The following is a 13,532-nucleotide window of genomic DNA, read 5'->3' on the forward strand; positions in this document are numbered from 1 at the left end:
TCCATGTCGGGAAATTCCAGGAGACCTTGAGGGCGAAACCTGGAGAAAGTGGGGTTTGGGGAGGGAAAGGACTTTGGCATGGCATAATTCCATAGACTCCACCCCCCCCCCCCAAAGTAGCCATTTTCTCCAGGCGAACTGATCTCTGTGGCCTGGAGACCAGTTGTAATTCCGGAAGATCTCCAGCCACCACCTGGAGGCTAGCAACCCTATTTCCAATAGCGGGCACCGAGCGGCGGGAGAACTCTGCGGGCAGCCCGGCCGCCCCAGCAGGGCCAGCGAAAGGATGCCAGGCCGGCAGGCGCCCTCGGCCGGGCTGCCAGGGAGGCTCTGGGGAGGCCGCCTCCCCTGGGCCCGGGGCAAGCAGGCCGGTCTCCCGAGGCGCGGGCTTCTGCTGCGGCCCGCCTGCCCAACCGGCGCGGGGCTCGTAACGGGCGGGAACGTTCGCAGCCGGAACCTCCTGCCCTGGCATGAGCGGGCGGGCGGCCGCCGGGGGGCGGGAGGAGGCTGGAGAGCTGCCGCGCGCCCGAGGCCGAGCTCCGCCCGCAGAAGGGCCCGGGTCCGGCTCGAAGCGAGAGGCCCGAGCAACGCTGCCGCCCAGGGCAGGAGCCCTCCGGACGCTCCCCTCGCCGGCGACCGCTCCTGAGCCGGCGGGCCGGAGGCGGCCTGCAGCAGCGCGACTAAGCAGCCTCCGTGCGCGCCGAGCCGCCAGAGGGAGCGGCCTGTCCTCGCTGACACCGCCGCCGCCGCCAGGACTACAACTCCCAGGGATCTGCAGCGGAGCCGCCTCGGCCCCGCCAGCGCCGAGCCTTGCCGCCTCCCGACCGGAGCGCAGAGGCGACGCGCGGCGGCGAGGCGGGCAGGGGCGCCCCGGGCTGTCGGCCTGCTCCATGCAGCTGCGGGCCCCGCCGCGCCTGGCCCCGGCTTGAGCCTCTGGCTCGGCATGGCCCGCGCGGCGCCCCCGCTGCTGCTGCTGCTGCTGCTGCTGCTGGGCTCGGCCTGCGGCGGGCGGCCCGACGGCATCCGGCTGCCCCTGCGCGGCGGGCGGGCGGGCGCGCCGCTGGAGGACCGCGCGCGGCGGGCGGCCGGCCAGCAAGGCGAGGCCCGGCGGAGGGGCAGCTTCGTGGACATGGTCGACAACCTGCGCGGCAAGTCCGGCCAGGGCTACTACGTGGAGATGACGGTGGGCAGCCCGCCGCAGAAGGTGAGCGCCGCCGCCGCCGCCGGGCCCCGGCTCGGCCCCGAAGGGCCGCGGGCGTGGCGGCGCGAGGAACGAGGGCGCAGGAGGCCGCCGCAGCCTTCGCTGCCACTCGCCGCGCCAGGGAGGCGCCCGCCGGCCGTGGCGCGGCCCTGCGCGGCTTCTCTGGGGCGGCGGGCGCGCGGAGCTTTGGCCTCGGGGGCGCCTCGTCCGGCGTGCCGAGCCGAGCCGGGCCCGGGCGGGAGGCGCTCAGCCTGGGCCGGGCCTGGCAAGCGGGGGCTCCCTCTGGGCTCCGCTCGGCCTGCGCCTCGCCAGTCCCCGCGGAGGTGGCGCGAGCGGGAGGGCTTCGGGGCGCGCCCGGGCGCCCTTGGCCGAGATGCATGGGGGGGGGGCGCGGGGAGGCCCTGGAAACGCCCCCGCCTGCCCGGTCGCCGCGCTCCGCGCTGCTGTTTCCCGGAGGGCTGGGCCAGCCCCGAGCCGGCGCTGCTTGCCGGCCCCCTCTTGGCCTGGCCCGGGGCCGAGCGAGCGAGAGTCGCCGACCGGGGCGCCGCTGCCCCTTGAATCCCAGCCTCCTGGCATAAGGGGCCCCTCTGCGTGCCGGGAGCGCAAGAGGGGCGTGAGCGCGCACCCCCGGGCCGGGGAGCCGCAGCAGGGGGGGGCAAGGGGGAGAGAGAGAATCCAGGCCGTGGCAAGCCGCTCCTGCCCGCCGGGCTGCCCCCGCTTCCCAAAGATGCTCAGGGTGGAGCTCGGTGAAGCGCACAGCCCGGGCAGTCGAGGTGCCCGCGCGTCCCACCCGTACAGCCGCAGCCCGTCGAACAGCAAGTCAGAGTCCTGTGTCTCTTCCAAGGTGCTTGAAGGGCAGATGTGGCAGAGGGCGCGGCGCCCCTGGGCACAGAAGCCCAGGAGGAGTGAGCTCTTCCGCGCAGGGGCACCCCCTCCCCCCCCCCCAGTCCCAGCTGCAGCCACTCTGATTTGCTGAGCAGCTCAACAGCATTAAGTCTCTTCCGGGGATTAGGGGAAGCTCCTGTGAGGCCAGGCTGAAGGCAGCCCTGCTGTGAGACTCGGCGAGGCCCTCGGATGCCAGTCACCCGTGGCCGGCGCTGCAGTGTGAGCAAAGGAGACCGGGCTGCCCCCGTTGGTGCAGGGTGTGGTATAGAGCCTCGCCGTCGTCGTCGTCGTCCCCCCCCCCCCCCCAGCACAAGTGGGCGTAGTGTGGCGCCCTTCTGTTATTGACAGTTTATTGCAACTGCTGGTTTGCGGCTGGCTCAGGAGCGCCGGCTGCAAGATCCTGCCCGAGTCCGCCGCTGTTGGAGCGAGGGGGCTGTGGGATGCAGAGCAGAAGGGGCAGAGGGCCCTTCCGGGCTAGGGGCTGTGTGTGGAAGAGCCTGCCCGAGTGAACGGGGAATGGTGGGAACAGGAAAGAGACGTCGTGTTCTACTGGAGGGAGGGAGCAGGGGGGCGCAGGGGCATGCTGCCGGGATTGGGATTCACCCCTCGTGAGCTCCCGCGTTCCAGATTGGCTTCTCCTTCGGCAGAGCTGTCCCCTCCCCATGTGCACATAGGGCTGATCTCCATCTGCACGTGCACAGTCTGCACGTCACAGTGTAAGCTGTTGCTGGTGCTTGAGGGGATTCAAGAGCTCTGCTGTAGCCTCAGGTCTGCCTGGGAGTTGCTGCAAAGTGGCTTAACATAGCAGTCTTGAGTTCAAGAGCCACTGTTTGTCACATGAGCTGGGCCCTGATTCTGGATCACAGAGATGCAGCTGTGGGTGCCAGGGAGACCACGGGACTTCAGAGGGACCCCTCCCCCTCCCCCTCCCTCTATTTTGATCCTTCGTTAAAAATAGGCGTGGAGTTGCTAGAGGATTAGGGGCACCCTGAGCTTCCCTGCGGGTCTTAACAAGCCAGCATTCTTGTTCAGCAGAGCTGCAGTGCTCACAGCTGCTAATAGCCACTGATAGATGGAAGGAGCCAGAAAGGAGTTTTTGCGGAGTCAAATAGTGAGGGATTCTTGAAGCGATTCGGACAGAGAACCAAGAACGACCTGGCAGCCTGCTTGCGATCTCATACCAGGAGATGGCTGCTTCTGGCCATGCTGGCCTCTGGCTGCCAAGATGGGTGTTCCCCCCTCCCCACCCACCCCTCCCAGGCAGGGCTGTAGGGCAGCCTCAGCTGTGGTTACTTTTGCTGATGGGGGGGGGGCTTTAATAGAGGGAGAAGTGCAGTAGCACTGTGCTTGTACTGGGCTCTTCCAGACAGACGAGTGCCCCACTCAGAGTGGTGAAGATAGCCAGGGCTGCGGTTATCCCCACAATACAGCTGGGGGCAGGAGTCAGATCTGCAGGGGGGAGCTGAGCGGTTTAAAGTGGGCACCGTTCCCGAGTTGTTTCCCAGCTCAGAAACGGTCCTTATTTTATTTGGATGTTTTGCTGGGTCTCCTGAACCCCGGCAGGTGGCTGCCATTGTGTGCCTGGCTGCTCCGACCTTCCCTAGGTGTGCAGGGGGAAGGCGACAGGCCTGCTGCTGACTGCCAGGCAGCTGTGGGGCAGGCCTGGGGTAGAGGCTCAAGCAGCAGCCTTGTCCTCCTGGGTCTGCAGAGATGTCCCGGCGTGTAGCCACTCTTTCAGAAGCACGTTCTTTCGAAGACGGGGAGCTCTCAGTAGGCCGCTCGGAAAGTGGGTAAACATTTGCATCCCGAAGCCACCCTTGCTCTTTTTCTGGACTCAAGAGAGCCAGCACTTTCCATATCTGCCTAAGCTCCTGTGTGGCTCGAAAGCTTGCACGTTCCCAGTGGTAATAGAAGTTCACGGCGTCCTATATTGTCTAATCTCTGCTGTCTTGTATTTTTGGAGTGGTGTATCATTCTAGTTCTCCTTGAGCCAAGTTGAAAGGTTGGGTACAGATATTTTAACAAAGAAAATGTGAGGAAGGCTGTGGCCACCTCCTGTTGTTCCAAACAGTATGAAACTATCCTAAGTTTCTGCTCTCCCGCAATTCGCTATGTGGATACTAATCTCTCTTCTCTGCCTCCCCTCCCCCCCCCCCCCCCCACAGCTGAACATTCTGGTGGACACGGGCAGTAGCAACTTTGCCGTGGGAGCAGCGCCTCACCCCTTCCTGAGGCGGTACTATCGGCACCAGCTGTGAGTATGTCGCTCAGTTCGGGAGGGAGGGGGGGGGGTTGCAGAGTCAGGGTGGCCCTGATCCCGTCTGTGAGGAAGCTTGTCCCACTCACCAGCTCTTCTAGGCCCCAGTCAGGGAGGCGACAGCCCAGTGCCTGCCGTGTGCCTTTGTCCGTCCAGCTTCTTTTCCGCTAGTCACAGACTGGCACTGGGGCTGAGTGGTGGGCTTTGCTCTGTAGGGGAGGGGGCTGTAGGGGCCCCCAGCCCCCCGGAGAATGGCAGGGCCTGTCTCTGGGCTGGGTGTGCCCGACTCCTTGCCATGGCTGAATGCCTGGATTGGCCCTTACAGGCCACCTTTTTTGGAGAAAGTCACAGGAATAAGAACTTCTGTCCAGAAGAGTGGTATATAAGCGCAGTGTTGTTCTGACCCTGATAACTCTCACTAAACTCTCAGAGCAAGGTGAGAGGGCAAAAACTGTTCATAACTCTGCTGTTGCTTCAGCTGCACAAATGGGTTGTCTTGAGAGTCAGTCCCGAGCGTTTGGTGCCACGGACCTATTTGTGTAATGAACCAACAGCTGAAACTAGATGGGAGTACGTAGATTAACATGCATGCAGATGATTAAAATGATGACTATGTGACGCCCCCCCACCCCCATCCCCAGGGCTGTTCTGTTTTGGGGCTCTGGACTCCCTTTGAGCCGAGGCACCAGGCCAGCCCTGATTCTGGCTGGGAGAAGCAGCTGCTTCGGCCGGCATCGGCAACTGTTCCCTAGCCAGATCCATCAGTGCTTGAAGTAGCTTTCTGCATATAATCTATAGCCCGAGTCATAAACACACTGAAGTTGCATAGAGTGACCCAGTAGTAGCTCTACAGCGACCAGGATTCAGGAGGCCTAAGGAAGCTTGCTGCTGTGAAGCCCAGGATCTCAGTTCCCTCCTGTGGCTTTTGCAGCTCCAGCACCTACCGGGACCTGCGGAGGGGGGTCTACGTGCCATACACACAAGGGAAGTGGGAAGGAGAGCTGGGCACTGACCTTGTCACGATCCCCCACGGCCCAAACGTGACTGTCCGTGCCAACGTTGCCGCCATCACGGAGTCCGACAAGTTTTTCATCAATGGCTCCAACTGGGAAGGCATCCTGGGCTTAGCCTATGCAGAGATTGCCCGGGTGAGTCCGCCATCAGTCACAGCCTCTGGACGAAGGCTCCCCGTGTTTGTTTCCTCCCCGGTGGGGAGCCAAAGTGGCGTACATCGTTCTCCTTTCCTCCATTTTATCCTCACAACAACCCTGTGAGGTAGGTTAGGATGAGTGTGTGTGTGTGAGTGGCCCAAGGTCATTCAGCAAGCTTCCATGGCAGAGGGGGGATTCGAACCTGGCTCTCCCAGGCCCTGGTCTGGCACTCCCTACTCTACACCGGCTCTCTAGTCTGACCCACTGTGTGGAGAGGATACCTCAGTCTTCCAGCATAAATGACTAGGCTACCCCAAACTCGAGTGTAAAATGGACAGGGAAACAAATGAAACAAAAAAGGGGCAGGAGCCGTTTTGTGGCAGAAGTAGCGTGTGCAGCCTCATTGGCTGTGCAGTGGCCTTCGCGTAGGAAGTGCCTGGGCTTTGGGGGCAGCCGGGCCCGCTGTTGAGGCCTCCGCAGCTAATGTGACAGCATGGCTGCCAAGAACCATCTTGCACAAGAGTTGCGGAGCTGGGACAGTTTTCAACTTAGAGAGAAATCTTCCTCCTGCAGCTTTGGGCTAGCTAGTGTGGGGGGCTTTGGGACCAGGCCAGTTGCCCTGAGAGCTGCTTGACCGTCTCCCCGCGTGGCACAGACCTCCCCTAGAAAGTCCCCTTGCGTTCTAGTACAAGGTCTTAGGCCAGGAGCTGCCCCGGGGGAGAACGTTCCATTCTAATGGGTAAACAGCTTCCCGGGGGTTTGCACAGAATAAGCTCTGGTGGTTGTGCCCTGGGCCTTCTCTTCTGGAGTTTCCAGTTCGAACCCTGCATGGACTGTGTGTCTGTCTGACTGGCTGATCTGGTGTCCCTGGTTTCTCCCTTCCCAGCCAGATGACACCTTGGAGCCCTTTTTTGACTCGCTCGTGAAGCAGACGCGGGTGCCCAATGTCTTCTCCCTACAGCTGTGCGGGGCTGGTTTCCCATCCAACAATTCCGAGGCTCTGGCGGCTGTGGGGGGCAGCATGGTGAGTGTCAGGGAGCAGCAAGGGCCCCGGGTTTCTCTGGACTGTATCTGTCCAACCACAGCCATTGGTTGGGGATCTTAATTTGAGCTGGAACAGAGCTGTGGTTAGAGATGAATAATTTCCAGAGGTTTAGAAACCCTGGGGAAATTGGGGAGGGGGGCTTAAATATATGCAGTACTTATTTCTTTTATTGATTGAACAACATAAAACATCGTTTATAAGTTAGCATATAAAATTGTACTATCCATCAGATTTGTGGAATTTAGTAATATAATCATATTTTTCTATATGCCCAGTACTTGAGTAAGAGTTGAGAACTGCTATATCTTTTTCTCCATCTGAGAGGTAGGAAAAAATAAAAGTTGAAGGTAGGAAACAGCTTCTGTAGTAAACAAAGGGAAATGTCTTATTTGTACAGAAACTGTCTTGCAGATTCACAATGAAGACTGCCAACATGTTTGAATATTAAGCTAAACGTAACGTCTTATGTTCCAATAGCCAAGTAGTCCCTGTCTGCGGATCCTTACGCCAGTGGATTGGGGCCACTTGGGAACAAAAGAGATGCCTCTGTGAGCTTTCTGCACATGCCCAGAAAATGCAGCTTTCAGTGGGGAGGGGGAAGGAGAGGCTCCCTGGGGGGACCCCCCCCCCAAATTCTCACCAGCGTTCCAATAACAGACGCTATTTTACAGGTGGTCTTGGCTATTCCAAAGATTGTCACGAGGCCCCAATTCGGATCGCTGTGGGTTTGATCTGGATCGGGGCCTCGTAGCAATTTTGAAACCACAAAGATTGCCTGTAAAATGGCATCACAGGACAGATCAATGGGAACTGCCAGAAGATGAGCTCTGAGGGGGTGGGGCGGAGGGGGGAAAGGCCAGGTGGCTCCCAATGGCCAGATCAGAAGCCCCAGGACAGAACTGGAACAACACCTGAGGAGGACGGGAAACTGGGAAGAATCTGACCCTGGGGGGGGGGGAGGGATTTCAGATGGAACAGGCAAGGATCTGGTGGGGGGCAGGAACAGGGAAGGGGGAGCAACAGCAGGAGAATGGGATCTCCCCCCCCCCCCGCCCGTGTCACCACCACTTGAGGGATGGAGTAAGGGAGGGGGCAAAGGGGGATGGGTGTTCCAAAAGGGGAGGAAGAGGAAGAGACTTGACAATGTAAAGGGTGTTTGGAAGGCGAAGGAGGAGCCGCGCTGCAAGGCGCTGGTGAGGGGGGCGGGGAGAACCAGCAGGTGAGGCCGGGTGGGTGGGTGGAATACTAATGGGGAAGGCTGTCTTGGAGGACGACGGTGGGGACAGCTGTCTCCACAGTATTCGGTTGCAGGCCCCACCTGTAGCATCTTCTGAATTCTTCGTCACGGAACACACTATAGCATATTAGTCCTTGCATGGGAGACCTCCAAGGAAGGCCCCCTGCTCCCCACTGAGCAAGCACGGCTGGACTCTTTCCGTTTGGGTTTATTTTGGTTCAAAGGACCGCCAGGCTGGAAGAGGTGGAGGGCCAACAGTCCATGCTGATGTGGAGGAAGAGGAGGAGGGTGCCTCTGAACATGTGCTGAGTAGCTTTTCCTGTGTGCAGAGGCCACCCCTCCCGCCTGCATTTGGGAAAGAGCAGCTTGTAGGACGGGTGGGGAGGCCATGGTCCCTTCGGGGCCTTCCCTAATGCCCGCCCTCTCTCCCCTTTCCTGCAGATCATTGGAGGCCTTGATCCCTCTCTCTATACTGGCAGCATTTGGTACACACCCGTGCGGAAGGAGTGGTACTATGAGGTGGTCATTGTAAAGATGGAAATCAATGGGCAGGATCTCCGGCTAGACTGCAAGGAGGTGAGGGGGCTGGAACCAGGGGACAGGCTGAGTGGGCGCCCCAGTCTGCGGCCTTGGTTGGGGGACAGCGTGTCGAATGCTGTCTCTGGCCCTCCGTCTGCACGGGAGCCACAGCCCGCCAGTCTCCCCCCCCCCCGGGGTGCAGTGCTGGTTGGGAGGGCTGGACACGGACACGGACACGGAGCAACTAGGCCAGAGCCTGAGGACGACCCCGCTGCCCTTCCCTCACAGTACAATTACGACAAGAGCATCGTGGACAGCGGGACCACCAACCTCCGCCTCCCCAAGAAGGTCTTTGAGGCAGCGGTGAAATCCATCAAGACTGCCTCAGCGGTGAGGGGTGAGGGGGGTGGGGGTTTCCTATCTAAGGCTCTCCCCACCCCCCCGGGGCAACAGCCAGACAGTGCCATGTCTGGAATTCTGTACTGACAGGTCCCCGACCCTGGAGCCAGGACCTTTGGCGATGGCGGGGGGGGGGGGCTTGGGAGGTGCCCCCTGCCCCCTCAGGCGGGTAGCTGCACTGGCTGATTGCATAGCGTGGCTGTCAGTCCCGCCTTGAAGGCTCAGCCTAGGCCCCCTTCATCTGTGTGGGCTGGGGGGGGCAAGAGAAAGCAGCCGCCCCCCCCTCTTCTCTTCAGACCCGAGGCTGAAGTGGGCACGAGGGGAGGTGCAGTCTCGCGCCCTGCCATCATGCTTGCGGCACTGATGTCTGCCCGCCTCCCCCCCCCCTCCTCAGACAGAGAAGTTCCCTGACGGCTTCTGGCTGGGGGAGCAGCTGGTCTGCTGGCAGATGGGCAGTACCCCGTGGCACATCTTCCCTGCCGTTTCCCTCTACCTGAAGGGTGAGGCCACCAACCAGTCCTTCCGGATCAGCATCCTGCCCCAGGTGGGTGCCTGTGGGTCGGTCAGGAGGGTGCTGGAGGGATCCCGGCGTGAGCCAGGCGTTGCCCAGGGACTGTCTTCGGGGGTGGAGTGGCGTGAGGGGGGGCATCCACTGGAATGTCTGCTCTGTGATATGGGGAGGGGGGGCATCTCCAGTATACAAAGGCAAGAGTTTTCAGTCCTTTTAAAAAGCAGCAGTGGTGTTAGAAACTAGATATATATTGCTAGCAGGGAAGAAGCGGCTTTCAGAGAGCTTCTGTGGCCCAAGTGTGGCTGCATTTTCAATACAGAGGAAATCTCTGCCCCCGCCCCCCCGCCAGCCCGAGGCCTTCCCTCCAAACCTTTGCATGTTCCCCCCCCCCCTTTTCACCACATCCCTGATGCATGCAGCCTTGACTTTGAACAGGGTGGGGGAGCCCCTGAGAAGGACAAAGGACTCCCTTCAGCGCTCTCCTCTGTCATGTGATTCACCAGCTGACCTCGGGCCACTGGCCTGCTCCCAGCCAGACATGCCTCTCTGGGTTGTTGTGTGGACAAGAGGAAGCCCCTCTGGGGGTGCCCCCCAGAGCTCGGAGGAAGAGAGTCCGGGGAGGGGGGGTGCAGGGGAGGAAAACGTGGCAGGCAGGCGGATGTGCACGTGGGTCTCTTGAGTCCTGCCCTTTGGGCATGTGCAGAATGCTTGCCCTGTTGTACTGCTCCAGACCCCTTCCGGGTCAAAAGGGCTTCTGCCACTGCAGCGCTTCCTCTCCCCTCTGTCTGCCTCAGCAATACTTGCGACCGGTTGAGGATGTCGCCACCTCCCAGGACGAATGCTACAAGTTTGCCATCTCGCAGTCTTCCACGGGCACCGTCATGGGGGCAGTCGTTATGGAGGGCTTCTACGTCGTCTTTGACCGTGCCCAGAAGCGTGTGGGCTTTGCTGTCAGCGCCTGCCACGGTGAGTGGGTGAGGCAGCGGCTCTCGCAGCAGCTGCTCCCTGGAGGAAGTGGCCCGTGGGCTCTGGGGTTGGAGACCCGGCCTCCTGGAGGCTCAGAGCTGCACCGTTGCCAGGCCCGAGCAGCAGCCACTGGGTCACTCCCCCCCCCCCGAACTTGTTCTCAAGGCAGCCACAGGCAGAGCAAGGGTCTCACCGCCTGGGTCTTTGAGCAGGCCGGGAGTCTCTCTCCTTCCGCCCCCAACATCTTGCCTCACTAAACCCTCGTGCAGCCAGTATAGTAGGCGGAGGCCTGCTATGGCTGGCCGCTTGGGCCCCCTTCTGTGCCACTGTGCTGAGTCGCCCCCGTCTCTCTGGCTTCAGTGCATGATGAGTTCCGGACGGCCACCGTGGAGGGGCCCTTCCTGCAGCCGGACATGGAGGACTGCGGCTACAACATTCCCCAGACGGACGAGTCCGCGCTCATGACCATCGCTTACGCCATGGCTGCCATCTGTGCCCTCTTCATGCTTCCCCTCTGCCTCATGGTGTCCCAGTGGCGCTGCCTGCGCTGTTTACGCCGGGGCCACGACGACTTTGCAGACGACATCTCCTTGCTCAAATGAGCTCTGCCCCCTCCTCACGCCTGGCGGGGGCAGCAGGGGGTGCAGATGTGGCCAGCGTGGAGAGCTGCGGGCTCCACCTGGGCCGGAGGGGCCTTTGTCTCCACGGAGTGGGCTGCAGCACAACCCCCAGGCCAAGCGGGGCCTGGCAGGTGGTCCAGCCATCTCCCCCACCCCCGCCCCTGATCCTGCAAGAGATGCATCCTTTTCCTCTGCTAGGGAGGGGGGTGGTAATTGACAAAGACGCTGCCCCCCACTTTTGGCTTCACCTGGCAGGATTGCTGGGAAAACCCCCACCACAGGGGGAGGGCACTGCTGGCGGGCCTCTAGAGGGAGGAGCCCCTTGTTTATTGGAGGCAGGGAACACCTGGATGTCTAGGAGGTCACCCTGCCAGCAGATAAAGAGGTTTGTGGTGCCGGGGCAAGGTGGGAAGGGCCGTGGGGGGTCTTGCTAGGCGAGGCTTCAGGTCCATCCTGACCGGTTTCCGCAGGCGCTGTGTGGGGATTGGCACACCCCTTCCCACAGGCTGGGAAGCATCCCTCCAGGAGCAGGACCCCGGGCTGCTGGACGACTGGATACTGCCCCTGCAGGCTTTTCAGGCAAGGCTGGCCACCTTGGTTGCCATCTGGGGCCAGGGCTCGCCGGCACAGTGGCTCCTGGCAAGTCTGTCTCCGCCTGCAGGGCTCTTCGGCTCTCAAGAGATCAGAGCCATTTCTTGGCACCTGGGCAGCAGCCCGTCTAAAGAAAAGCAGAGACCACCAGCCCACCCCTCTGCCCTGGGTCTTTCGGGGCTGCATTTTCAGGTGCTCCACAGGACTTCTCCGTGTTTTTTTTAAGTTTTTCTGGCGCCAGAGAACTCTGAAAGTTTGGTGTGCGGCTCAGTCTCCGCTGGCTTACTAGGGGAGGGTTCCTGACACATTCCACAAGGAAGCAGTAGCCCGTTCCCAGCCCACAGATGACGAGGGGGAAGCCCACCCACTGCTTTTGCCAGGCTTAGGGGGCTGCGAGCAGCCTCGGACCTGGGCCAGGAGCTCGGGCGGTTGAGCCATGACTAGCCCTAGAAAGCTCTCTGCCTCTTCACTCTTCTGCAGTCATTGCCATGGGGCTGCCCAGCGTCACCAGCCAGCCCTCTGGCCTACTTACTGTGACAGCAGGTATGTAGCTCAGCCTTTGCCCGATTGTAAGGAAACAGGCCAGCTGCTGAAGTTAACTAGGCAATAGCTGCAGCTGACTCCAGGGCAGGAGGGAATGGGCTGGGCACGGCCCACTGGAGGCTGGACTCCATGCTGGGTGGAGGCTCAGCGGCATCTGTAGGGCTAGTAAAACTTGGCAAAGCCCTGCAGGGGGAGCCAGTTAAAGCACCCAAGGCGAGGCAGCAGGAGCAGCCCGAAGCAGGGGCACTTGCTGCTCTGCAGGAGGCACGTGTGGCCCAGCCCCAAATACACACCTCTGGTTCTCCGTGACTGGTTCTCGGGTCACGTTCGTCCTGTTGGGCCTCTTCCAGCGGGGTGGGGGATCTGTAGCAGGAGGCTTTCTGTACAGTATGCTGTAAATATTTGTAATACTAGCCTATAACTGCCCCAGTTTGTTTCAGTTGAAAGTGGAGGGAAAGGAACCAGACAGTCTTTCCTAGTTATTTTTTAAGATGCCAGGTTGCTTTTCAATACTATGTGCTTAAGCGTGGGATGGTGGCCTTTGGCCGATATACCCAACCCAGGGGGGTATTTGAGAGAGGGCCCAGGCAGCAGATGCGCTTTATGGGGTTGTGATGCCAGAAGTGATTCTCTCCCATCCTGATCCTGCTGCACTTGACAGGTCGCTTCTTAGGAGAAAAGCTGCAGCTGCCTTTAGCACACCTTGTACGGTTCGGAAAGCTTGTTCAGGCTGCACTGCACTTTGCTGAATGCCCCCCTCCCCCCCGGTCTTGTGTTTCCCAAGCTGGTTCCCTCTAGCCACAACCTTGCAACGCAGCAGGAGTCCTTTGCTGCTCGGCAGAGCCACGGGCTGCCCCCTGGCCCAGTCCCAACATTCCAGGCTGCCTCGTGGCTCACCCACAGAAAAAGGAACCACGCGGTCTAAAAGCAGGGCTGCTTGGGCCTGCTAAAACAGGTAATTAATCTGCAGCAAATGTTGCCCCGTGTCTCCCAACAGCAGGGACCCAGCCCCAGGAGTGTGGGCCCCTCCCCAAAATTTGGAAGGCTTGAGCTCCCAAGGCAAAAAAATTGAGAATGCAGGCTTTGACGAGAAAGTGTAAGGAACAGAGTTGAAGAGGAGGAGGGCAAATCCAGCCTTGGACTGAGCTGCCTGCTGCTGCTGCTATGGACCAGGTACTGCAACTGGCAGGAGACCCTCCCAGGGCCAGAGCAGGCCATGCCTTAATCAGCTGACCCAGGGAATCCTGTTGAATCACCAGCACTGGCCCTCAGCAACAGCTGGGGGGGGGGGGAGCTTGCCAAGATGGCCCACGGCCTGGCAAGTGATCCTCTGAAGGGCAGGTGAAGCTGGCCAGCATCGGGGACAAGGGGCAGTGGAGAGAAGAGAGAGTTCAGCTGCCTGTAACTGGCCTCTTTTCCCTTCATGTCTGTGTGAGTCATGAACCTTTAACTCAGTAAATTATTGTATTACCAGAGAAAAGTCTCTCTCTACCTTCTTTCTGGTGGGACAAGGACACGGCATTGGCAGATGTGCAAGGAAGGAAGGGTGGGGGATGCACAAGGAGAAGGGCAGCCACAACAGCTGAACAGCGAGAGGCACGAAGGAA

At 60.5% G+C, this 13,532-nt stretch overlaps 2 protein-coding genes across 2 annotated transcripts in view; one reads left to right on the forward strand and one right to left on the reverse strand.

The window, feature by feature from the left end:
• Positions 1-892, reverse strand: part of LOC129342270 (skin secretory protein xP2-like) — a 1,245-nt gene extending 353 nt beyond the window's left edge. Inside the window, exon 1 of the mRNA XM_054997951.1 lies at positions 194-892. Coding sequence (XP_054853926.1) covers positions 194-892 — 699 coding nt within the window. The remainder of the gene's footprint in view (positions 1-193) is intronic.
• BACE1 (beta-secretase 1) lies at positions 855-13,486 on the forward strand. Its single transcript, XM_054997645.1, has 9 exons — positions 855-1,204; positions 4,252-4,340; positions 5,275-5,491; positions 6,381-6,518; positions 8,218-8,352; positions 8,584-8,685; positions 9,089-9,238; positions 10,000-10,171; positions 10,532-13,486. Exons 1-9 carry the CDS (start codon positions 944-946, stop codon positions 10,771-10,773), a joined length of 1,506 nt encoding a protein of 501 aa, XP_054853620.1. The 5' UTR covers positions 855-943; the 3' UTR covers positions 10,774-13,486.
• The last annotated feature ends 46 nt before the right edge of the window (positions 13,487-13,532 follow it).

Source organism: Eublepharis macularius, chromosome 14 (genome assembly GCF_028583425.1).
Source record: "Eublepharis macularius isolate TG4126 chromosome 14, MPM_Emac_v1.0, whole genome shotgun sequence".
NCBI classification, from domain to species: Eukaryota; Metazoa; Chordata; class Lepidosauria; order Squamata; family Eublepharidae; genus Eublepharis; species Eublepharis macularius.

Excerpts from the sequence above, each read along its gene's own strand:
- BACE1 (XM_054997645.1), top strand. The coding sequence starts at position 944 with ATGGCCCGCGCGGCGCCCCCGCTGCTGCTGCTGCTGCTGCTGCTGCTG. Across the intron at positions 1,205-4,251 it reads TGGGCAGCCCGCCGCAGAAG|CTGAACATTCTGGTGGACAC; the intron begins GTGAGCGCCGCC and ends CCCCCCCCACAG. Across the intron at positions 9,239-9,999 it reads GGATCAGCATCCTGCCCCAG|CAATACTTGCGACCGGTTGA; the intron begins GTGGGTGCCTGT and ends TGTCTGCCTCAG.